The 25,407-nt window shown below is 37.5% G+C and overlaps 1 protein-coding gene across 2 annotated transcripts in view; it reads right to left on the bottom strand.

The window, feature by feature from the left end:
* Positions 1-712: 712 nt before the first annotated feature.
* Positions 713-25,407, bottom strand: part of TAFA2 (TAFA chemokine like family member 2) — a 413,277-nt gene continuing 388,582 nt past the window's right edge. For both annotated transcript variants that reach the window (XM_016224437.2, XM_016224439.2), the window contains exon 5: positions 713-1,808. In XM_016224437.2, coding sequence (XP_016079923.1) covers positions 1,797-1,808 — 12 coding nt within the window. In that variant the 3' untranslated portion in view covers positions 713-1,796. The remainder of the gene's footprint in view (positions 1,809-25,407) is intronic.

Below are 25,407 nucleotides of genomic sequence, written 5' to 3'. Positions count from 1 at the left end.
GTATTGAACCATTGAAAAATCCACTTAGAGCAATCTAATTAGTTTTATGCATAATTGAAATAAAAGGAAGAAGTCATTTCATTGACTTGTAGGGCAGTATACTTTAGTTCAATGTCAAAAGCATACTTTACACATTCAACTTTTAAACAAATTTTAACGTTTTCAGTTGTTCTGCCCAGAAAAGATCTTGGTAATGTATTAGTCTCTGAAAGTTGTTACCAACTAACAGACCAAAGGCCTTCAGGATGCTCAGCCTCCATCATGGAAACCAACGTATACCTTTTTGGCCATATCAGTGAGATTTAGAAACACAAAAGATGTCCACACCTTCTCTAACAAAATGGAACTTCTAATAGCACACTGTCTGAAGTATCTTCCTATCCTTCTGAGATGAGAAAACACAGAAGTCCCTCTCTTTACATCCCTTCAAACTGTAAGTTTATACAATATTATTACTGAATAGCTTTACAACTTCCATTCTTCCCTCCCTTCACATCCTTAATGAAACAAATGCAGTATAAAATTATACATTCTGTAATAACTTAGGGAAAAAGGTACATACATGTTTAAGGCCTTTAAATATTTATAAGACTTTCCTGTAGAACCGAAAACCACAAATGTGAAAATGACTACAAAACTGTGGGCAAAAAGTGACCAAGAAACTGTTTCAATGGGACAGCTATTAGCAAATATTTATAAATTTGAGACCAAGGAAAATGAACAATTTATTTTATCAACAGACTGGACAAACAGCATTCAAACAGTCATTGGGATCAAGCAAGAGACAGTCTTCTAAAATGAGATAGAAAAGACAGTTTAAAAAAAATACTTAAAGAAATGTAAGTGAATATCTTCCAAGCTAAGAAATCAGAAACCCACATGCATCCCTGGCCGTTTTTGAAACTGAAGGCTATCTAACCAAATACTTGACTGCTCACTGCTGATTTCTGTGAAAGAAAAAAGTAAACATAAAAAGGAAAGAAAACAGCCCACTTAAAAAAAAAAAAAAAAAAAGAGGTACTCTAGAAGCACAAAATAGTGTATAATGAAAATGGTAATTCAGTTCTAACTACTACCTATTTAACTGGCAGAGAGCTGCAGCAGTGTGTCAGCCTTAGGGAAACATGTCAGCTAGTCTATACATTCTTATGTGATTGATGTATTCAGGTAACTATTACTTGCCAACAATAATTATTATCAATGGATATATTTTTCCATTCCTTTAACAAAAGCAACTTTAAGATGTTAAAACATGTAGGCTTTTAGAGCTCCATGATTAGGATACAAACAAAACGATCTCAGTCCACACCATGCCAGAGGAGAAGTTTGCAAAGGAAATGTCACTAAAGTCATGTACAGTCCCACTAGCCACTGAACACAGGACCAGACCCAGGAGCACATCCATGACTGAAGGCCAGTGCCCTCGGCAGACTCTCAGAAACAGGAAAAGCAGTCATGTTGGGAGCCAAGAGCCCAAAAGGCGAGTGTCTCTGACATCCCCCCCGAAACGCCAACTCTTCAGATGGCCACTTCAAATTCTTTTAGCAAGTGCAATTTTACAAGGTGAACAGTTCAAATCCGAGGATGTCTTCATGACAAAGAAGTTCAAGTCTGACTTTTTGAAAGTCTCCATTTCAAGAAGATGCTGATTACGAGCCATAAAATCCCTTGGAAATGAGTCTGGAGAGCCTCTTCAGAGCAGTATAAAAATCTTCCTTCCAGATCGCCTCAGAAGTTGAGTTTCTCTGCGTATGTTCCACGTAATCAGCCTTGAGGGTCACTTGATTGGTTCTTAGTTAGTGGGTTACCTACAAAGCAAGAAGAAAATGGGATCATTTCATAAAATAGCTATCTTCTTAAAATGCCAAATACAACTTAGTGCCCAAGATTGATATATAATTCAAAATGCTGGTATTTGCTATATGAAATTGTTGAATTTTTAAAAACTACCATATTCAGGTGTTTCCAGCTTTTTAAAAAATACACTCATATTTTTCTCTTTATCATTTCACAGTATATTTTGAGCCATTTGCAGAATTATCTAAATGACTACAACTGAGACCAGGAAAATCTTAGCTGTTGGTGCTATCCCTCTCAGACTCAGAGAATAAGTCTGGAATTCCTGTTCTTGGCACAGGCTTGGTGGACAGAATCCAGAGACCAAAACACATCATCCCAGCCCTTGGGATTTGGCTCCATAAAATCCATTCTTGAAGTAGTTTAAAAATCGAGTGCTTATTTGACTCAATTACATTTCAGGAAAATTAATTATTCATGAGGGTGTTTAGAGTTGCCTAACAGTACTTTTCTAGCAATGGTTATAACAAAAACAGAATTCTTAAAAATTACTGTGGATACTTTGGTTTTATTCCATTAAAGGACATAGTTACTGCCCTTTCTTAAAACATTTACAAAAAGGCTATTTTTCTTTTGCTTTGTTTATTGACCGACTATGAAAAAGAGAAACTAAACAAACAAACAAAAAAATACAGCTAGCTCTAGATTTTGTTCTACCAGAGCTAGTCCCAAATTATACCACAAGAGGAAGATGTAAAATTCAAAAATGTATTTTCTGTACAGAGGCAGTCATCTTATTTGTGTCCCTTTGGCCAGCCCTCACTCGCGAGGAAGGAGCCTCGGCCTGTGCATTTGAAACTTCTTACTCCCATGCACAGAGGAGCTCTGGGGGCAACTGAACTGGGGATGGAAGATCACAAGCATAAGCATAACAGGCTCTCTGACCTCCAGAGATTCTAGGAGCAGGAGAAATCTTAGCAACCCACTATCAATTTGCCGCCCAGTGGTCATCTTACGTAGGTTCCATGTTGAGTGTCAGCATAAGAACATGGGAAGGGAATAGGACTATTTCTACAGACATGTCACAGACTGCTAATGGAGATAGCTGATGATAGTGAAAAATATGAAAACTTTATTATCAACTTTCTTGATAAACATTAATTGAACAATTCTTTGATTTTCATTGGCTGAGAAAAATCCACCCGCCTCTTCTGAAAGTTCTTAGTAGGAAAAGTTATGAAGCATGATATAAGACCGTATTTCTAAAACTAGTGCTTGGAAAAACACGAGAAGAGAGGAAGTGATGCAGAGAGGGAGGGAAAGAGACTATGAAAGAGTAAGTGGTTTGGCTCAGTAGGGTTTCCACATAGGGAACTGGAGGAGCCACGATATCGTGACTAAGTGAGTGGCGTGTCTTATTGAGTCACTTCAAGCCCAGTTCCTAGGCCATCTACTGGTTGGTATGATAGATGCATTCTTACATTTTCATTCCAAGCTAAGCTTTCTTCCTTCTTCCGCTTTATATAAATCTCAGGAGTGACTCTCTCAACTAATTATATTTTAAAGCTTTGTCGTCGAAGAATTTAAAACATAGGCATCCAAATTGACAGTACAATACCAAAGGCTTATGTACCTGGACCAGATTTCTTCTCCATTGCGGCAGAGAATACATATAAGTATACACACAAACAGATACACACATATAAATATAATTATACAATCCATACCATCAGGAATATCGTAAGAGCATAGTCTTATTATACTAAGTTTCTATCTGCTAAAATAATTGCTAGGAAACCCAAATTTAAACCTTACTAAAAGAAGCAATGGATTGAAACATAATTAAGGCAATGTTTTTCACACTCTAATTTTACAAAATACTGTTTATTGATCCTAAACATATGCTAGCACATTTTATGAGGCGAAGAGTAGGGTATAAGTTGTTTCTAATATCAGATGAAAGTGGACAATTGTTTTAGATTTGATTTCTGCAAATTATTTGATTTTGATCAGAAGACCATGCCCCTCAGCATTCTGGATTTGGTCAGTGTGGCAGTAATACTGTTCACAGTGGGCGTGTCATGCCACCTCTGGGACCCTCAGTTTTTCCATATGTAAAAAGGGGGGATGGCCCTGTTAACCTCACAGGTGCTGCAAGGATCAAATATTATGTTTATGAAAACAACCAGCTTTGATGACTGAAATACTATAAAAACAAAGGCTTGAGTTAGTGTGTTTTTTTTAATTGCATAAATCTTTAACAAGAGAGCCACTAAAAGTAGAATGAAAGGATCACACTAACAGACAACTCACAGGATTACACTCAGGGAATTCAAACAAAGGCTAAGTAATAACTTTCCCTTTCCAATGTTCTAGAAATACGAACACGTATCAACACCCTCCCTGACACCTCCAGATTTTGTAGCAAATGAAATGGCAAAACCCAAGATTTAAAAATTTGTGGAAGATGATTCTGAATATAGGTACATTATCACCAATTTTCATCACCTAATACATAAGATCCAAATAACATTTTAAAATAAAATTACTGTCTAAAATTTAATACACAAAATGTTGACAACCCTTTTCTGATTTATATGCTCATTAAATAAGTCCAGGTGACTCAAGTTTAAATTCTAACATGTCAGTGAGGGCAAAACCAATGTCACTTTACCCTTTGTAGACTGTAAACTGGCACTTCCTGCTACTGAAGAGTTGCTTGAGCAATATTAATACAATCCAATGTTTACTTTTTTTCTCATTTAAAAGTAATTTTTAATATACCAAATTAAGCATTGCCTTATTTTTGGAACCTAAATTTTACTCTCTTTTCACTCAAGCTGTATCTTTTTGGAAGAGGCCAAATAGTAAAAGTTTTACATTCTAGGGAGGATTTTCAGCAAGTTTTCAGTAACTAAAAGCAGGAGGTTGTAATAAAACCAGTTTTACAGGAGAGGAAATAGCATTTGGAGCCATGAATGCACTGTCTTCTGGTTCTGAGGGCAATAGACATAAAATACTGCATGAGGGAGAGAAATGGCCCTACAATGATGGTTGTGCCTGGAGCTTCATGGGCTATAATCACTGTCTCAGTAAATTTGCCTTTCCAACGGCAATATTTCACACAGCTGTTCTTATTTATGGAAATGTTATTTGCGTGTGTGCTGCACACCACCGATTCATTAAGTGAATCTACTTGGCTGCTGAACCCGCGCAAATTGCAATAATGATAATAATAATAACAATAATAATAGCTTTCCTAGTCACAAGCACAAAGTTATCTTGGTAATGATTCACCAGGATGAAGAAACTAATTTGCTAACATTTTTTTTAAGGCACTAATTCTCTAAGATGAGAGAGTCCGTTTATTTCTCCCAGTCCAACAAATCTATTATAGGGCCCTGATTAGATTTCTCAAAAATGTATACTAAAATCATGTCTTTTAATTTTATACTAAATTTATACTTGTCACCAATTGAAATTGAGAAAATAAAACCAAGTGTATGGCATATGTAATATTCGTTACACTTGCAGTCAAGTGGTCAACTATTATACACATCTCATTTTATATTATGAAATATCCTCGGCTATCTTCAAGTTAAGATAAACTAGAAAGGCTTAAAAGGAAAAAAATTCAATAATCTATTCTGCCCCCATGTGTAAAAGATGCTTTTATAAAGCTTTAAAATCATTTACAGAGTCTAAATTTCCCCCCCCATTCAAGCCATGTTGAGAAGGTATCAATGGGAGACAACATATGGTGAGAGGCACATTGACAAACAGTGTGGGCTCTGTAGGCAAATTGCTTGAGTTCAGATATCTGCCTTATATAACTTTTTAACACTATGGGGTTGAATAAATTTAACTCCCTGAGCCATAGTCTCCCTTGTGTTAATATGAGAATGGTATTATGCTATACGTTTGCTACTGTGATTAAATCAGTCCCTGCAAAGTGTCTGGCTAAATGTTTTTTAAATATTAAGAGGTGATAGCAGTAGTAACTGCCAAAGACAGACACAAATGATACTACACAGGACACACATTGGAGGGGGCATTACTTCTTATTTCTCTACAAATATTGACCCAGTTAAAGTTAATTTTCTGTGTCTTATAGTAACTCATCTTGCAATTATTTATTTTCATATTCTTGTCAGTCATAAAAGCCATGAATCTAGAATGGAGCACCACTCTTTTGGACAACTTTGGGAGAGAGACTGTCTTTTCAGACAAGGCGAGACAGAGATGTGTCTCAAAGCTAAGCTAAGCTCAGTTCTGCTGATATCTCCGTACATGACCTTGAGTAAAACAAAGATATTAATATCTTTAATTAATATCTGTGACATAGCATTGTGTGAGCTGAGAAGTTAATATGTCCAGTGTTTAGAACAGTTCTAGGCACATAATAAGCACTACACAGTGGTAAGTGTTATTCATATGCATACATTCCTAGAAATCTGAATGCATGGAATTCCTACTTTTTGCCCCTAATTGTTTCTGAGCATATGTTATTAGTCTTCACAGGCACATAATTCCATTCTTATTAATTCTTTGTCTTTCTAATGGACCAGCTGCCATCAGACTTGGCACGTAGGACAAGTATTTAGGAAATTAGCACTGCACTCTAACTACTTGGGCTTAAAAATATAAATGTGGTATAATGATGCCAAACAACATGAAGATTTGTAAATTTCTTTATTCATTATTGATGGTGCCTCTGATATTGTTTATCTTTGAGGGGGGTTTTTGAGCCTCAGTCATTTCAGTTTGCGGGCCTACATAAAATTGTGAAATCACTGCCTAATTTCCACAGCATCAGCATGAATCTTATATCATTAGCTTAATTCACAAAATAATATGTTCTCTTCTTCAGTGTGGTCATTAAAATCTTATTATGAGGAACTGTTGAATAGTATTTACATCCCTGCAACTGTAAGTGAATCATATACACACAATAATAAGGAGACAATGCATGATGAACATTACAAGTCAATTTCCTTTTTTTAGGAAGTTAAATTTTCACTAGGATACCCATGTTATTAGGGAAACATTTACTTTTGGACTGATGAACATTCTTTATTTAAGCAACTGGAAGGCACCAAATATGTAGCATTATTTCCGAAAGGAGGTTGGCAGTTGTAAATGTGGTGCGTGTCCAGTCTTTCGAATACAGCTCCTTAGTTATATCACAAATAGGCACCATTTCAAACTAAGATTCTAATAAATAAATTCAACTTATTTGATAAAGGTGAAAGGAAGAATAAAATACCTTCATAATCCTGAATGCTGATTTGAAAGCACTTTTCTTTGCACAGAATATAATTGCTGCTTCACTGTTAATGTATTTTTTAATGTAGTTCTTACAAGTACATGAATTAAGCTCTCACTTCACTTTTTGTGTATTAAATGTGCAATTAAAACATAATTACTCTGCAGTAGCAGGTTTTCTCATTTAAGCTCAAGAAAATCTGCCATTGAGTTGGTCGTAACTACATGGATGCACTTGTCCCATCTTAAAGCACCTAATATAGAGACGAATTACAAAGTGAAAGACACCTGTCAGTCCGGGCTAATCATTCAATAGCGAGCCAACCGGACAGTTTCGAGGCGTAAATGAGGCACTGTAAGCCTGTGACGTACGAAATACCTTCATAAGCATACCACCTATATAAACAATAAGCCTATAATTTACTTTCACGGTGATATGGAGATTCCAACAGCCCTGAAAACTGTTGCATTTTCACACCGCAGTTTAATTTTCCTTCCTTAGAGTGAGTAGTGCTGAATTGGTCTGATCGTTTATTTTAACATTGGGGGCACCAAAGGTCATCTCTTTAATACTTCAGCTAGAGTCAGCATTTCCACTAAATGACCTTGTTATCTGTTCTATACTTTGTTTAAAAATTTAACAGCCTTGGGTGATTGGGACAAAAGTCATTTCAAACAACAGAATATTTAGGTGTAACTCAGTGTGGAAGCAGAAAATGGCATACAATGTTCCTAGATTTCTGGAGAGAACCAGAACACCGAACATAACCAAGGAGAGAGAGAGGGAGAGGGAGAGAGAGAGAGAGAGAGGGAGAGGGAGAGGAAGAGGAGGCCTTATTTTGATGAGTTTTATACCAGTGTTACTAACTGCTAGTAGCTTTAGAAATTGGGACAAATCACTTAAAAATCTCTGAATCTCCAGGGTTTATATCTGCCAAGCGAGTCAGTTGGACTCCGTGAGCGTCCCATTCCCTTCTTTCTCTAAGCCACTGTGACCTTCCTTAGGGAGGACCAGTTCACATGGGATAAAACTTTGTCCTGACCGCCTAAGTTCATCAGGGGGAAAACCCCTATGTAGACTTCATTTTTCTAAAAAGCCTGCTCGTTATATTGAATGCAGAATTAATGAGCTTTTACCACAAATACAACATCTGCCCATGGCTCTCAGCTCCTGTGCTGTCCACGTGACGATCTTGCTGGAAATGAGTCCTGGGGGCGGGTGGGCCCGCACCGTCCGGAGCTCTGCGACTGTCTAGTGCGCCTGCCACCGACTCGCCGGTGTGACGCGTGGCAACAGGCGGCTGTCTGCTCTGCCACTTACACATTCACCCACTCGGAAGCAGATCAGCTGCTCCCCTCTGGGTGACATTCCTGCTAGCAAAACAGTCCCACGTTTCGGCCTGGGGAGTTAATACATTTCTTTGGGACAGTAAAGAAACTTAAAACTTTCCCACTCCTCCGCCTTCCCTGGACCCCACCGTGCACTTTGGTTTATTCAGATAGAACATGACCCCCGAAATTAAGATAACTTTGAAAGACAACAGTGTAAGGGGATTCAGTTATGTTTCCTTCAGAAATATCAGAAAGTCCTCAAAATGGGAAAATCATTACTGTGAGTGCTTTGAGGAAATCTGAGTAGATTTTTAAAGCTATTATTCCACACACTAGCACAGTTCACACAATCGTAGAGACAGCTGAGGTTTTGAATTCAATTAAACGGCACGTTACCTGCTAGATTTGATAGTAGGTTCATTTTTTTTTTTTTTAGAATCCCCTCTCCTTTGTGACGGCATAATTTGAATGGATATTTTTCCACTTTGTCATTAAGTCTTAATTTAACAGTTAAAATCTGCTCGAGTATCACACTCCAAGAATTTCAGCCTCACTACCTCTGAGGGTTAGGAGCCGTAAGCAGCAAAAAGTATGCTTAAAAGCTGAATTTCAGTGAAGTGGAGTTTTGGGAGGGGAAGGGCCGAAACTTGGGAGAAATTCATCTTAGCAGCCTAGAGATTACTGTGAGTGCAGCATGTTCTCCTGGCCTCCTGATTGCTTTGAGTTAGAAATACAAATGGTTCCTTGTAACAAGAATATGTTGTCACTCTGAAAAGAACTTGAGGAAGACAAAGCCTAACTAGCATGCCTGAAGGAGCACATCCTCTCTCCTCTCCATTCCTATCTTTTCCCACAAAGTGAAATTGAGAGATGATTATTCCATATGTGGTAGATCTTTGAAGAAAATTCCCTTTCTGCAAGTTGCTAAACTAAATCCATTTCTGAAGGACAGGGAAGTATACAGTCAGTGACGTTTAATATGTTGGTGCTTTTCTTTTTCCCCCTTCTATTTCCCAGACATATTTCTCTCTGGGTGTCTTTTTTGTTTTTGTTTTTTAAATGATAGTAAAAATCCAGTAGTCATAAATTCCCAAAGTTGATCAAAATATAAATCTTTAACTCTAGTGATTTCTAATTGCTTAGATGATGAGATGGCTGATTCAATTATGGGGCCCTTTAAATACAGAAAGAATGGCCCATTAGGTAAGGACATGATCTTTATTTGGTGTATGGAAACTAAGCGAAAGCCTGATGGCTCAGTATTTTTCATGCTAATTTACAAATTAATAGGCAGATTGAACACTGACACGGGCCCACTAATACACCCAGGGTTTCGTATTATCCATTGTGTCAACTGCGGGGCTAGTAGGTGACAATATTAGGTTCACCAATAATGACATATTGGCTATTTGTGGCCAGTTTGTTCAATTTGTATCATATTAGATCAAAGAATGATGCCCCCTTTTAATAAAGACAGTTCAGTGCCTTTCTTTACTGACCACAGAGGCAGTTCTTTGCCTTCTGATCCCCAAAGCTGTACAGAGCTGGCCTTTCCTCTGAAACCAGGGGCACCTGGAATGCTAATGAAAACTATAAGAGAGTAGGTTGCAGTTAATCCTGTAACGTGATGTACACACCTGCCTCTCTGTGAGAAATAACAGACGAGAGCTCATTTCTGGAGATGCTCTGAATCTTTACTCCTCAACGAAACTTCTGTCCCTTCCTTAGAATCCGACCAACACTAGGATTCGCCACACTAGCGCTCCATGGTGGAGCCAGAATATTCTGAGTGTGCATATACAAAAATTGTCATGAGGCCCAGCAGAAACCTTCTCTTTCTACTCCTCCATTTGAATGTGAAGAGGTTTACACGTTTGCCTAAGGAACAAACACATGCCAGGTACTCCAGTGTCCAAGGGATTATCGCCAGAAGCAAACCTGGGAGAATGGGCACATTTCAACAGCAAGACAGTCATTCCTTTACCTCCATAAAAGCTCAGCAGGGACAGTTTGGTATCTCTCCTAGAGGATTACAAACTCTTAGAACATTTTTTATTTCAGAGAAACACATACCCATAAATGGCACCTAAAATAAACAGGTGTTACAAAAAATTGTTACAAGGATAGTAAGCGTTTCTCATGACTATTTTGGGAAGCATTCTGCACAAACTTAAGAAAAAAGTTCATTAAAATCAAGGGAGAACGTACATAGAAAACAACAATCATTTTAACTTAAAAGGGTAAAGTAATTATAGAAACAGTATTACGTAGTGATACTCAATTAGAATTCAAAGATTTAATACTTGCCATCTTAACTATTCATATGAACATTTCATATTCATATCTGAACATTTATGTCTATAATTGCTTATAATTTGGTAAAATATGAACCTAACTCATATACTTTAATGCTGATAAGTGAGGCCAAGTCATTTAACCAGTGTATGGGCTTAGCACCCATGGGTCTTCTCATCTCAGGCCAGCTTTGTTCTCTGCTCATCAATTAACAGTCAGAATGGGATCCATGACATTTTTCAGTTGTAATTTATAATATTTTATACATAAAGACTTTCAAAAGTTTCTTTTCCCTAATTTCTCTTTCCCAATGCATTCCAGATATTATATAAAGCATGTACTATTTTAATTTCAAATATTTGAATAATTTAATATTTGGGAGTATAACATGTGAGTAACAATAATCATATGGAGGAGTGGCTAGTAGTTTAGAATCAGATAACAGAGGGTTTTGGTACTATGAATCAAAAGTAAAGTAAAACATTTCTTACATAAACTTGAGAGCTCAGGGTAGTTAAAACTAATAGCAGGAAAAAAACTATTGTCATAATATAAAAAGCTATTTCCCAATTTTGAAAAAAATTTGAGTCTTTTAGCAATAAGAACAGACTCCCTTTTCCTTTAGCTGCTAATTTTCACCTCTCCCTACCTAACCAGAAAACATAAGACTAAAATGATGGTCTGAAGAAGAGCAGAACTTTTGAGTTCTGGTCCCCATGTTGACCCAGTTACATCAGAGCCAACATAGTCATGAAATGGATCAGTGTCATGACTTGCCATGGAAACATGTGACTGAAGGCAAAGGGTGAAGGTGGAGAAAATGTAGAGGAGCTTAAGATCCTTGGGAAAAAGCATGGAGCAGATGGAGAAATATATAGCTTAACATTTCTAGTTCTCCATTTTCTTCACGTTGTTCAAAATCATGGAAAGTCTAGATGTTCTTTAATTTCATATATCCACTGAGTATTTTCAGAATGGTAATCTAAACTTTCTCCATACGTTTTACCTCTAATCAGTTTCTAGACCCCAGTCATCTTTTTAATCTATTCCCAACTCTCTGTCCCACTGTTACTATCTTAATCAAAGCCTTTATTTCATCTGGTCTGTATAGTTGCAGTAACCGTCTAATTTGTCTCCTGATTTGTCTTGTCCCTTGCAGTCCTCCTCTTTGCCACCATTATCCTGAAAACAAAATCTATAACAGTGTCCCATTACAGAAAGAGATGTGAATTATTGCTGGTGGCATAGAAGGTCCTTCACAAGTAGATCTCAACCCACCCAGCTTCCCCCCTCCATCTTCCCAAAGCCCCTCAGACACACAGGCGCAACTCCAGCCATACCTAACTGTTAATACTTGTAGGACTTGACCCGCCCATTCACATCTCCTTATCCTTGCATACGTTTTACCTTTGCCTAAAATACTCTTCTTCCAAACATCAGAAGAAATGTTACAACGTCACAGTTCATAAGCCTTTGTGATTCATCCAGTGAGCACTTTGTTCCTACTTCTAGTATAAGACATATCATATTGTGATTGTTTATTAGCCTGTTTGTTTCTTTCACAAAACTATGATTGGAAAAAGAATATTAGCATATGTTTTTTATTTTAATACTTTTGTTTTTTTATTCTTTATTGTTGACAGTATTACAGATGTCCCCCATGATCCCTCCCTTTGCCCTCCATGCCCCTGCCCCACCCCAGGCCTCCACCTTCCTCAGGGCTAAGCACCATTCCAGGCACATAAATGATGCCTAATATTTATTAAATGAAAGAGTAAAACAATGGATGGATGAACAAATGAATTACTGGATAAATATAAGGGGAAAATTGTAATTAATTTCAGACGAAGGAAAACAAGAGTTACTATCTGGATTCCATGAATAGCAAGGGGAATGATTAAGTGACCCAAAAGGTCAGTTCTTCCATTTTTAATTTTTTAAGGATTATTCCCCCGATTCTGTGGTTTCAGAATTTAAAAATTATAGATATGCATGGGTCCTGACATCAGCCTCTCATTCACACCTTGGATATTTAAATGTATTCTCATTTGGAAAAGGTCTGAATTGTTAAAACAGAATTAATTCGTGAAAATAATAACACAAGAAGATAATAACAATCTGTGATGCTTTAATTGGTATTAGACTAACCACTGGGGATGTGGGAAATGTCCAAATAGATACATCAAGGTGGATTCTGGCATATTCAGTACAGTTAATATTTCACATAGAAGTTATCCTAATTTTTTTTTAATGCAGTTGCTCTTTAGTATTTTCATCCTGCTGCTTGACACTGTCAGGAAAATTTTCTCATGAAATGTTCTATGTGACGTTATCCTGCACCCAGGTATTATGCGGCTCACTTGGCTTCAGGTACGGTGGCGTGAGGGAAGCATCAGCTTCTTATAAGGGAACAAAGTAAACAAACACTGCGGTGACTGCTTCACTCAGAATAACCTGTGCATACAACCTCCTTCCCTCTCCCATGCGCTCTGTATTTAAGTTCAGGAAGCCTGACTGCCCCCCCCCCCCGATTTTATTTTTCAAATATCCAGGCCGGTATTTCAAAAGGCAAAATGCGGCAGACTGCATTTCCTAGTCTAGGCTAGAATGTCAAAGGCAGCTGATCCTTCCGTCGCTCAGGGAAACCTGGAATCCTCCTGGCCCTTCCTTTGCTCCCGCCTCTCACATCTTAATTGCTGGCATCGGTTCGCTGCATAGAGCCCATCGACATTCTCTTGCAACCCTCAGAAATATTCTGCGAGGTTGTCCCTGTTTGCTACGTACTCTATTAGCCTTTGTTCCTAATGACTATTATCTCCTTACAGTTAAACTGAAGCTCTGATAAATTAAATGAAACTTCTCAAAGATGCATATAAGCAGTAGCTTAATCTGTAGGCTGAGATCCCCATTTTGAGGGCTTCAAACCTAGTGAAATTGGTCCTGCAGAGCTGTCATTTTCATTCATTCATTTGACTAATATTTACTGAGCACATAAGAAGTGTCAGGCACTTTCCTAGGTATGGAGGGGAAAACAACAAACATCATTGCCCTTGTGAAACTGACCATCTGGAGGGGCAGGCAGAGACAGAGACAGAGACAGAGGCAGAGACAGAGACAGAGACAGAGACACAGTAGTAAATCTTAAAGCACGTTAGCCCAAGCGAAGAGAAAAATAAAGGCAAGAGGCAGGGAGGGATTTTTGAGACAGGGATGAACGATTTTAGTTAACACAGACAGGGCAGACTTGCTGAGAAAGTGAGACTCCAGTAAAAGCCTACAAGATAAGAGAGCCAACCAAGCTGATGGCTGGGCATTCCATGCAGAGGAAATAAACAGGGCGTGCAAATGGCTTGAGGCAAAAAGGGCAGGCAGGCAGTGTGGTGGCAGTGAAGCAAGCGAGGGGGTACAGGGGTAGAAGATTTGGTCACAGAGGTTTCTTCATTCATCTATTTCTTTGTTTATTCAACAAGTGTTATTTTTGTTGCTGTTTTACTTACTGAGGATAAACAGTGGGCAAAGGCAGATGTGATCCTTGCTGCCATGATTGCACACAGAAAGGAGCTATGTAGTGGCTACCCGAAACACACACGGCTGCATACCTCTCTCCTGGCGCAAGCTTTATTCCTGGAAGTTGGAGCTGGACAGAGCCTGAGTGGACACAGCAGAACACAACGACTTCTTTTTATAAGCCCTGGAGGCTACTGTTTTTTCCGTTCCAACAGCGGATTACAAAGTTTTAGGAAAGGAGAGAGGAGTGAGATTGTGTGTGTGTGTGTGTGTGTGTGTGTGTGTGTGTGAGAGAGAGAGAGAGAGAGAGAGAGAGAGAGAGAGTGTGTGTGTGTGTGTGTGTGAGAGAGAGAGAGAGAGAGAGAGAGAGAGTGTGTGTGTGTGTGTGTGTGTGTGTGAGAGAGAGAGAAGCAACACAGGTTTTTCCTGGCAAATGTTTTCAGCTGACTGGCGGCAAATTCCTGAATGCATGACTTATATTCACTTACAGTCTAGCTAGACAGAGACATTCCCTGGTGTAGAAAAATAGTCTAGAACAAGGCCATTCATTCCTCCACTATAGCTCTCCCAGTCAATGAGAAGTGCTTTAAAGGGGTGTCTTCTCCCCAGCTAGTCAGCTGTTCTTGAGATAAAGAAGTTCAAGAGAAATGTGCGTTCAATCATGAGAAGAGAAAATACCATATCTCTGTTTTTCGGGGGTTCTGAAGGGAGAGATGGAGAAGAATCTAGGCCAGTGTCTGAACCAGGGGCTATCAGGTGCGACCCCCGCTCCATGGCAAATTGGTTTGAAATGCGGAGCAGAGGGGAAGCCAGAAATGGTTTGGTCCATTTAGGCCTTTCCTGCTCTAATATTTATTCTCATAACCTGGAGGCGAGGCTGCCTGGGTTTAACTGAGACCCAGTGTTTATTAGCTATGTAACTTTGGGCAACCTCTTCATTTCTCAGTGTGCTCAAGTGTAAAATGAAGATAATCAAGCCTATATCATGGAATGTTTGGGAGCATTAAGTGAACTAATACATGGTTAAGTGCTTAGCTTGACCACAGAGAGAACTGTAGAAGGTTACCACGTGGCTTCTTCCTGAGGAAGTACACCTTTTATCACTGGGAAATGTGCTTCCTTAGCAGTAAGTTTTGCCACAATTCTTCTTTAGTATGAATATCATTATATCAGCTTTTTCTTTAGGTTAGTGTTTGCCTCGTGTATCTTTTCCATTACTTTTTATGTTCGGTTTTTCTTTATTGTTATAGTTTAAATGAACCTCTGTTAAACAGTATATACTTATGTTTTGATCTTGTGATCCAGATTGACAGTCTTTGTATTTGCCTCATAACTAAATCCTTTGGGTCATTTGCACTTGGTATAATCGGTTATAAATCTGGGTTAAAATCTACCAAGTAGATTTTATTCCATGTGTTCTAGATTCCCTTTTTGTTCCTTCTTTTGCCAACTTTTGTGCTCCCTCTAACACTGACAATTGCCCCTATGGGTTAAGGAACTCCCAAAACTGGACTAATAGCTCTTAGTTTTCATTTTCCCATAGGTTCTGGAGCAGTTGCTCGTCATTTTCTTGTTGACTTTCCAATGCTTCCAAGTATCCATGTTTTGTTAGATTCTTCAGTCTCCTTTAGGGGGAGGGGTTGAAAAGGGGGTGCTTTGATGGTACTATTAAATATCCATTACCAAAGTGAAAGTCAAGTTATGCCGGTTCACTTTTACTGATGAACTTGGTGTCGATTAGTCATCACCAAATTTCTGTAATATCTGAAATTTATCTCTGATTTTCTACCTGCATAGTAGCCGTGTATTACAGCCATGTTGAGATGGAGTCTTCTTTCCATACTTACTTTCACTTAATGATTAAAACAGAAGTTAATTAGCAGTTACTTATATAGGATTTACCTAGGAAAATCCTGATTTACACAGTTTATTCTGACTTCCTATTGGGCTTATCCTGGAAATATGTCCTAGTGTGCACAACAAATTATATCATCACCCAGAGAGAGTAGTTACCTTTATTGTGGAAATTTAAATTTTAGTAAATAATTCATGAATGTTGAAATCTTAAAGCTATGAATGAATGACTCTCTAATACAAGTATTTCAACCATTGCAATAGTCAAAAATGAACATTTCTTGAAGTGTAAAACATTTCTGAAACTCATTAAGTCACATCAAGTTGCTAATAAATTTTTAAGGCTGGCATTGAGGGAAGGTTCCTAGGTAGAGCGCTGTAGTAACTTCTCCAACTTTTCCATTACACAGCTGAGACATGGACGGCATAATGTGAAAGACTGACTACAATATTATCAGTTAGTGTTTTAATCCAAAGTCATGAACTCTGAGAATCAAATTAAAGCTGTGGCACACACTATTACCTTTGAGATAAGAGATGTATTATAACAAGTCAAATAGGCTTCTTACAAAATCTAGATCTATTTTAAAACTAATAATCTCAAGTATAAGGTTTATTTTTCTGGATTTTGGGGGGTTATTTATATTATAATGAAGAATTCTATTCTGATGGAATTTTTCCAGTTTTACCTAAAGTTGAAAAATAAAAATTACCTGTGAATTTTAATTTCCCCTAATTATTTTTACCATGAATAATTAAAAGTTGGACAAAAGGTAATGCATCCTATATATTCAGTGTTCTTCTACTGATGATGACAATGAAGAAGATGATGAATTTAAGGTTTTCAAGATCAGGCAGACCATAATTATAAGAAATAGTTAAGAGCAGGGGGTTAATAACACCATCTAGCCAATGGCTTACCCTAACTTGGCTATTTATTAACTGTGTGGCCCTGTTATTTCACTATATTAAAAAAAATCCGCAGTTTCCTTCCTTATACAACAATTTCTATCTCATCACACCACTGTGAAGGTTAAATGCAGTAACGCCTGTAGTGAGAATACAATAAATAGTAATTCTTAAATGCTTTCAAACAGTACTTTGAAATAAAAACATTCAAAAACGTAAGATTATCCTCTTAAGACTTTTCTCATTATTACATTCTTATTATAAAATATTAACTGTAATTATATAAGGCATTAGTTATACATGTATTTCTAGCTCTTTGATACTGTGATCACCCTTTCCAAAGCTATGCATTTCCTGTGCTAGGTTATGCTAGAGTAATGGTAAATTATAAAGATGGTATATTATGCACATAAGATCTAACACAATTTTTTTTAAATCTCCTATAAGCAAAAACTTGCATATAACACATTTTGTTTGAAATGTACTGAGGTTAAAAAAAATCACTTACGTTTTATTTGTTATTCCATAAATAGGAATTATTGGCCTCTGCTAATTGCATAGTATCTATAAACACTTTCAGCATGGCGTTTTTGTGATTTAGTAAGAACATTAATGTTGTATTAGTAATAACAAAATGGGCCAGGGTAGCTTAGCATTCAATAAAACAGTTCTTTAATGCTGTATTAACTACTCCAAGCTAACCTCATCTTAAATTGCTATAGGCAAACAAACACAAAAAACTTAAAATGGAAAAAATCCCCACAAACCTAGTACACAGACCCCAGCATAACACCCGTCCCTCTGAAGTTACCAAAACATTTTAACCATAAAAGGACACATTTTTGTGAGGATGTCTCTGAATTGTACCACTGAATATAGAAATACCAGTCGAGTAAATATCAACAATTACAATGGTCAGAAAAACAAACAAAATGCCTCCTTCACTGATAAATCCTCAAGAGATGTTGCTAAGAAGCCAATGCCTGGTGGCTATAAAGGAGAAACTATTTCTGCTCCTACAGGATAAACCTGGGGAAAATGCTTTTGCATGGATTAATTCAACAGTCTCTATCTGGCCCATCTGTGATAGGTAATGGAAATGACTCAGATCCTGTGACCACTACAGACTCACACAGAATCCATTTATTCCATCTCTATGGTTTGTATCTAGGATGCATTTCTGTGGCTAATCCAAAAGGGAATAGGAGTAAGCAGACCAACTTTCAAAGTACTTGTGCCTCCTCTTCATAGCCCTCATTTAAATATGAATGGAGGTAGTAAAGGACCTCTTGTGGTATCTCCACATTAGTGTTTATTTAACCAGACTGGCTACTGTGGAATAATAATGTTCATGCTTGAATTCTGAGAAAGCTGGCCCAATTGATGAGCTTATTTAGGAACTTGCTTAATTTATGTATTTAATTCATATAAGGAAACTATGTGGTAGGTATGTTACTGTCCCAGTCTCACAAACGTGCAAACTGAGAAGCATAAATGTAAAGTAACCTGCTGAAGGCTACTAGCTAATAAGTGACACTGTTGGGACGTGAACCCAAGTAATCTGACTCCAAAGACTGGCTTATTAATCATTACACCATCCTCAAAAATACAGAACACAGCAGCCATTTTTCATTGAGGCAAATGGGACCCACTATAATAAAGAATGGATGGATGGATGGATGGATGGATGGATGGATGGATGGATGGATGGATGGATGGATGCATGCATGCTCCTGGCAATGTATCTATTGAGAGATTAAGGCAAAGCTAATAAACTCTTGGAATTATTCTGGAGCCTTCAGCAATTTAGGATTTTTTCCCCCTTGAAAAAGCCCTGTTAAATTGAACATAGATTATTATTCGCCTCCCAAGGAACAAGAATTCCTTACTTACATATTGGGCTAAATAGCTAGGTACAGAGCTCAACGATTTTTTTTTTTTTTTAATGACTGCAGTTCTTAGCTCTGTTGTATGTATATGACTAAAGAATGGGATTTTTTTTGTGCATGTGAGAAATAACATGTTTTCTTTATTCCTTACAAAAAGGTATCCTGTAGGCAGAGATGGTATAGGATGACTTTTTAATTTCATACTTTACATATTGTCTCAAAAGCTAGCCCTTTCCAAACTAAGCTGGTATCTCATAGATGTAATAAGAGATATGTAACCTGAAGAGGTAGGTCATAAAACTTATGTCAAAACCTCCACTGTAGATGAGATGAGAAAATGTGTAATCTGAAGTAGTGTTTCCATTCAGCAGAAAGATTTGTGACTGGCTCTGTCTGTGGATATCCAGTTCCTGACACAGTGGCTGGCATCAAATACATTTTTAATGAATGCTTAGCAAATTAATGATTCAGATATGATTTTGTTTTAACATGCCCTTTCACAAGTACAACATACAGAGTAAAAAAATCTGAATTTACACATGTAATTCCAAAATCACGCACATAAAAAACATCCCCCAGGCATTGGCAGAGTCCACTTTGGGGATCCTCTGCAGTTGGATGGGTGTATCCATAGTAGTTTTGACCAGGAATTATGGTCAGATTTTTTGCTTCAGGGCTGATCATATAATTGCTAGTGCAAAATCCTCCAGAATTATCTTTTGCTTTATTATGGCAACCAACAACACAGGGGTGTGGGCCAAAGTAGGTTTACAGTGTGAGTACATGAAATATAGTTTATTCTTATATTATTATTTTCATAACCTGCATGCCCTTTCCCATATGAACAACTGTAAGCCTACTTTTGCCCACCCCTTTATACCACCAGATCATGCATTCACTGCAGCCTTGGTTCCAAAATGAGGAAGACCCAGAACTGACACTCCAAGTCCGCTTATGATGTCAATATAGTTTGAGTAAGACATAAGCCTTTATTTTAAACTACTAAGATTAGAAGATTGTTTTTCTTGTTTTGTTTTTTAATTTCTATTTAACCCAGTATAATGCAAAGTCCAGCCCGTTAGATCATGAATGGGAACCTCTCCCAGGCAAAGACTGTATTACTCATACATGTATCCTCAGGGTCTACCACAGAGTCTGGCATACAGTAGGTACTGAGTATGATTTTAATAACTGAAAAGAATATCTGTTTAATCTGTATTATGACACCATCAAAATGAAGTATATTACCTAAAATATTAGGAAACAGTCTAGAAACAGAACTGGAAATTTCCAGGATTCACAGAAATTGCAAATCAAAATGTTTAACTTAGAAACCTAATCGAAAGGGGTTATTATGTGGGAGCCTACAATGCAGTCACAGAATTACCATTATAGATAAATATTGTACAGACCTTCCACTAAGCACAAACAAGAGTTGGCAATTGAAAGTTGTAGAGAAAAGAATATTTAAAGCATGGAAAGTGCATTTTAGTACATTTCTAGTCTTTATAAGTTATCACTGTAATATTGGTGCAATGGGTATAACTCTGCATGCCTATGCCTGGTTCAAGAGCACCTTGCTTTATCAGATACATGAGACTTTTTCCTTGTTATCATCTTAGTATAAAAAGTCCTTCACTATGGATGCTTATAATGGATGGATCCTGATGGATGGCATTCTTTTCCCAATGAAAGCTGCCAATTCCTTACAGAATACTTTGTAAAATCTTCTACCAGTCCTTTTTTTAAAAGTATAGTTTCTATACAATATCATATTAGTTTCAGGTGTACAACAGAGTGATTCTACATGTATATACCTGACAATGCGATCACCATGATAAGTCTAGTAACCATCTGCCACCATACACAGTTATTAGGATATTATTGATTATATTCCCTGTGATTTATACTGGAACATGGTACCTCTTCTCTTCACCCTTTTCACTCACCTCCCCCGTCCTTTCTCCTCTGGCAACCATCAAGTAGTTCTCTGAATTTATGAGTCTGTTTATGTTTTATTTATTTTGTTGGGTTTTTTAGATTACACATGTAAGTAAAATCATGCGGTATTTGTGTCTTACTCATTTCACTTAGCATAATATACTTTACATCCATCCATGTTGTTGCAAATGGCAAGATTTCATTCTTTGTTATGGCTGAATAATTTTCACCTCTACATTATTCATTCACCTATTGATGGATACCTCGGTTACTTCCATAGCACTGCTATTGTAAATAACGCTGCAATGAACATAGGGGTGCGTATATCTTTTCAAATTAGTGTTTTTGTTTTTGGGGGATAAATACCCAGAATTGGCATTGTTTGGTCAAATGATATTCTTTTTTTAAATTTTTCAAAAAACCTCCATACTGTTTGCCATAGTGGCTGCACCAATTAATAATCTCATTCTCCACATCCTTGCCAACACTTATTTGTTGACTTTTAATAATAACCATTCTGACAATTGTGAGGTGATATTTCATTGTGGTTTTGATTTGCATTTCACTGCTGATGGGTGATACTGACCATCTTTTCATGTCTATTGGTCATTTTTATGTCATCTTTGGAGAAATATCCGTTTAGTTCCTCTGCTCCATTTTTTAATCCACTTGCTTTTAAATGTTCAGTTGTATGAATTCCTTAAATGTTTTGGATATTAACCCTTCATTGGCTATGTCACTTGCAATTTGGATCATTTGTGGATTATTTGTTTTGGTTCTTTAAAAAAAAGCCATTGATATTTTTATAAGGATTACCTCAAATCTGTAGATTGCTTTTGGGTAGTATGGCCATTTTAATGATATTAATCCTTCCAATGCATGAGCATGATATATCCTTCCATTTATTTGTGTTGTCTTCACTTGATTACATCATTGCCTTGTAGTTTTCAGAGTACAGATATTTTAGCGGTGATAAACTGTTTTAGGTTTTATTGCTCCTAGAAACTCTTTAGCTCTCCTTCAATTCTGAATGATAACCCTGCTGGGTAGAGTATTCTAGGTTGTAGGTTCTTTTATTGCATCACTTTGTATATATACTGCCATTCCCTTCTGGCCTACAAAGTTTCTGCTGTGTAATCAGCTGAAAGCCTTATGTGGTTTTCCTTCATGGGACTAGTTGTTTTCTGTCGCTGCCTTGAAGATTCTCTCTTAAACTTTTGGTATTTTAATTACAATACAGTATGTCCTGGTGTAGGTTTCTTTGGCTTCATCTTGTTGGGATTCTCTGAGCTTCTTGGACCTGGACGTCTGTTTCCTTCCCCAGGTAATGAAAGTTTTGAGCCATTAGTTTTTCAAATAACTTCTCTGTCCCTTTCTCTCTCTTCTCCTTCTGGGATTCCTAATGAAAATGTTAGTGCTCTTGACATTGTCCCAGAGGTACCTTAAACTATCCTTTTTTAAAAATTATTTTTTCTTTTTGCTGTTCTGATTAGGTGGTTTCTGTTATTTGGTATTCTATGTCACTAATCCATTCTTCTGTATTATCTAATCTATTTGCTATTCTGATTGAATTTCACTATTCTGCCTTCTAGGTCAGTAATCCATTCCTCTGTATCATCTAGTCCAATGTTGATTTTGTCTAGTGTATTGTTTTTCATTTCAGTTATTGTATTCTTCAGCTCTGGTTGTTTTTTTATTGTATTTTCTATCTCTTTGCTGAAGTTCTTACTGAGTTCTTCTATTCTTTTCCCAAGTTCAGTGAGCATCCTATGACTGCTACTTTGAATTCTTTATCAGGCAAATTACTTAATCTCTGTTTCATTAGAGTTTTTTCCTGTTTTTTTTCCCCCCTTTTTAAAAATTGGGACCTTAATCCTCTCTCTTATCCTTTTGTTTAATTTTTTTTGTGTGTGTTTCTATGAATTAGATGAAACAGCTATCTCTACCAATCTTGAAGGGGAGTGGCCTTGTATAGAAGTGACCTCTGCATAGGCTGGGTGTGCTGGGTGTTTTGGCAAGTCAGCTGGAGCTAAAGTAGGTGTGTGTAGTACCTGGGGTTCCCTGGTGGGCCAGCTGGCCAGGGCTGCAATAGATAATGGCTGGGGTGGCCCATGGCTTCAGGGAACCCTGATGGGATGGCTGGCTGGGACTGAAGTGGCTCCTGGCTGAGGAAGCCTGTGGAACTAAGCTTCAGAGGTGTCCTAGGAGACAAGTGGCTGGGGCTGTAGTAGACACTGGTCAAGGTGGCTTGGGGCACATTGTGGAAGTCTTGTAGTGTGGCTAGAGCACTTGGACTGAGCTCCACCCATGGTATCTAGGCGAAGGGGGCATTTAAACAATGACACTCATCAGCACTTATTATCCCAAAGAGTTCCCACACTTCACCAACCATTTGGTGGGTGCGTTGTGGTTAGTAAATAGATGTTTATCATGTATAGTATGGGTGCCTCCTAAATCACTGGTTTATCACTGTGCCTTAGAGCAGGTGAGTCTGCTCATGCAAGCCCCTCAGTGATATCCCTCTCTGCTGCAGGCCAGTCCTTTGCAGTGGGCTTTCTACAGTTATATCTCCATCTCTTCTACCTTTCTCTATATGATCTTTATTTGTTGTGCAGAAGCTGTTCAATTAGCTCTCAGTTGTTCTTCCAGGGAAATTACTTTATATGTAGGTATATATTCAGTGTATCCATGGGAGGAGATAAGGTCAGGGTCTTTCTATGCTAGCATCTTGGACCTCCCTCTACTACCAGTCTTTTATCTGGCTTCTAACTGTATAAATATCGGCTTCTTTTGGTAGATTGAATTTTCTGCCCTGACCTTTTTAATTGTAAATGAAAGGTTATACATATATACACACACTGTTTTGAACATTCACAGAACTTGTAAGAATAACACCTATGAAGTCGATGCATCTGAAGAACACATGATTGTCATGTCCTTATTAGTTAAAACTTTCTAAGAAAATATTGGGGAAGATATTTAAAGTTTACATGGCACTTTTACCTTTTATATTTCTTAAGAAACAATATATTTAATTGGAAAGAGTATAAAGTTTGGAATCAGACAGATCTGTGTTAGAGCTCTGCCACTTACTAATTATATACCTTTAGGAAAGTTACTTACAATCTCTGAGCTTCCTTTTCTCATCTGTACTAAAGAATAATAAGACTTAAAATGCCAGTTATAGTAACTCTTAGAAATATTTGTTTAGATCACAGTACCTGGCAAAAGTTGTCATTAAGCAAAACAAAGCTATTAGTATTATCAAAATTATTACTGATGCTATCTTGATCTCCTGTCTAGTGTTGGGTACTGTTGAAAATGTTGAAATATCCAAGTGTATTAGTCAGGGTTCTCCAGAGGAACAGAACCAATAGGACAGGGCTTTCAACTGAAAGGATGAAGCCCCCAAACCCCACGTTACTGAGGGCAGTCTGCTCTGTGCAGAGTCCACAGGTTTAAATGTAGATCTCACCCAAAAGACACCCTCACAGAAACATCCAGGGTGATTCTGACCAAATATTGGACATGTGGCCCAGCCAAGTTGACACATCATACCTAGTAATACTTTGCTCTTGACTTTCTAAACATTCAATTCCTATATTTTACTGCCTGTGAATAAACAAGGTTATTTGATGATTGAGCAACAGCTAAAATACTTCTTGAATTTCTTTCCAGTAGAGCATGAATGAGACACATTCTCACTGTGACCATTCTTCTTATAAAACCTATAAAGAGGTTGCTGGCATCTTCATTTTGGACAGGAATTTGTCTTCATGATTGTTTATGGAACCCCCATTTTATACTAGATAAAAAGAGAAAAGAAGGGAACAGTCCTATAGAACCAAGTATGCCTATTCCAAACCAAGAGATATAAGAAATCACAGAAGGGTCAAGATAAAACAAGAAACTGTCCATAAATTGTAAGCAAGACTCAGCCTGAGTGACATACACCTAATTACATATAAGTACAGGGTGGTAGCATCACTAATATTCTATCCTCTTAGCAAAATTCACCCAGTAGTACTCTGGAAGAGCTGAACATACTATGTAAGTTTTCATCATGAGATGGAATTGGGGTACATTTGTGGAGATGAAGCTGAGAGAACCACAGTGCAGGAAAAATGGGAGGATATTAGGTTGATAAGGCTTTGTGAGACCTTGTGGAACCTTAACATCATTGCACAAAAATCACTAGTGGCTATCCTAGGTGAAATGGAGAATTAAAAATTACCCGATCCATCCTGACAATGTCTTCATCTTTCTGTAATTTCAATGTCCTCAGAAAGGCTACACCTTTAGTGAGGGGTTACTGGTACTACCAGAAATACATCTACCCTTAGGAGCACCACTGAAAATACTTCTACCCTATACTTTTTTAGTCCATTAGTATGAACACTTCTCTTTCATGCTATAAATGTTTATCTTTACCTTTGGTATCATAAAGTGATGTCATACAATTCCACAGTATAGGGTCTCCTTAGATCATTACATCGGTGAAATGTAAATTTATCAAAAGTTACTTTTAACAGCTTTCATCATAAACTATTCACATGGGAATTTCCTTACGCTGATATAAGAAATCCTCAAAGTTATAATGTGGAAGCAGATAGTGCAC

Source organism: Miniopterus natalensis, chromosome 2, assembly GCF_054644295.1.
Source record: "Miniopterus natalensis isolate mMinNat1 chromosome 2, mMinNat1.hap1, whole genome shotgun sequence".
Classification (NCBI taxonomy): Eukaryota; Metazoa; Chordata; class Mammalia; order Chiroptera; family Miniopteridae; genus Miniopterus; species Miniopterus natalensis.
Note: the sequence above shows the minus strand (reverse complement) of the source record. Positions and strands in the feature narration are given on the sequence as shown.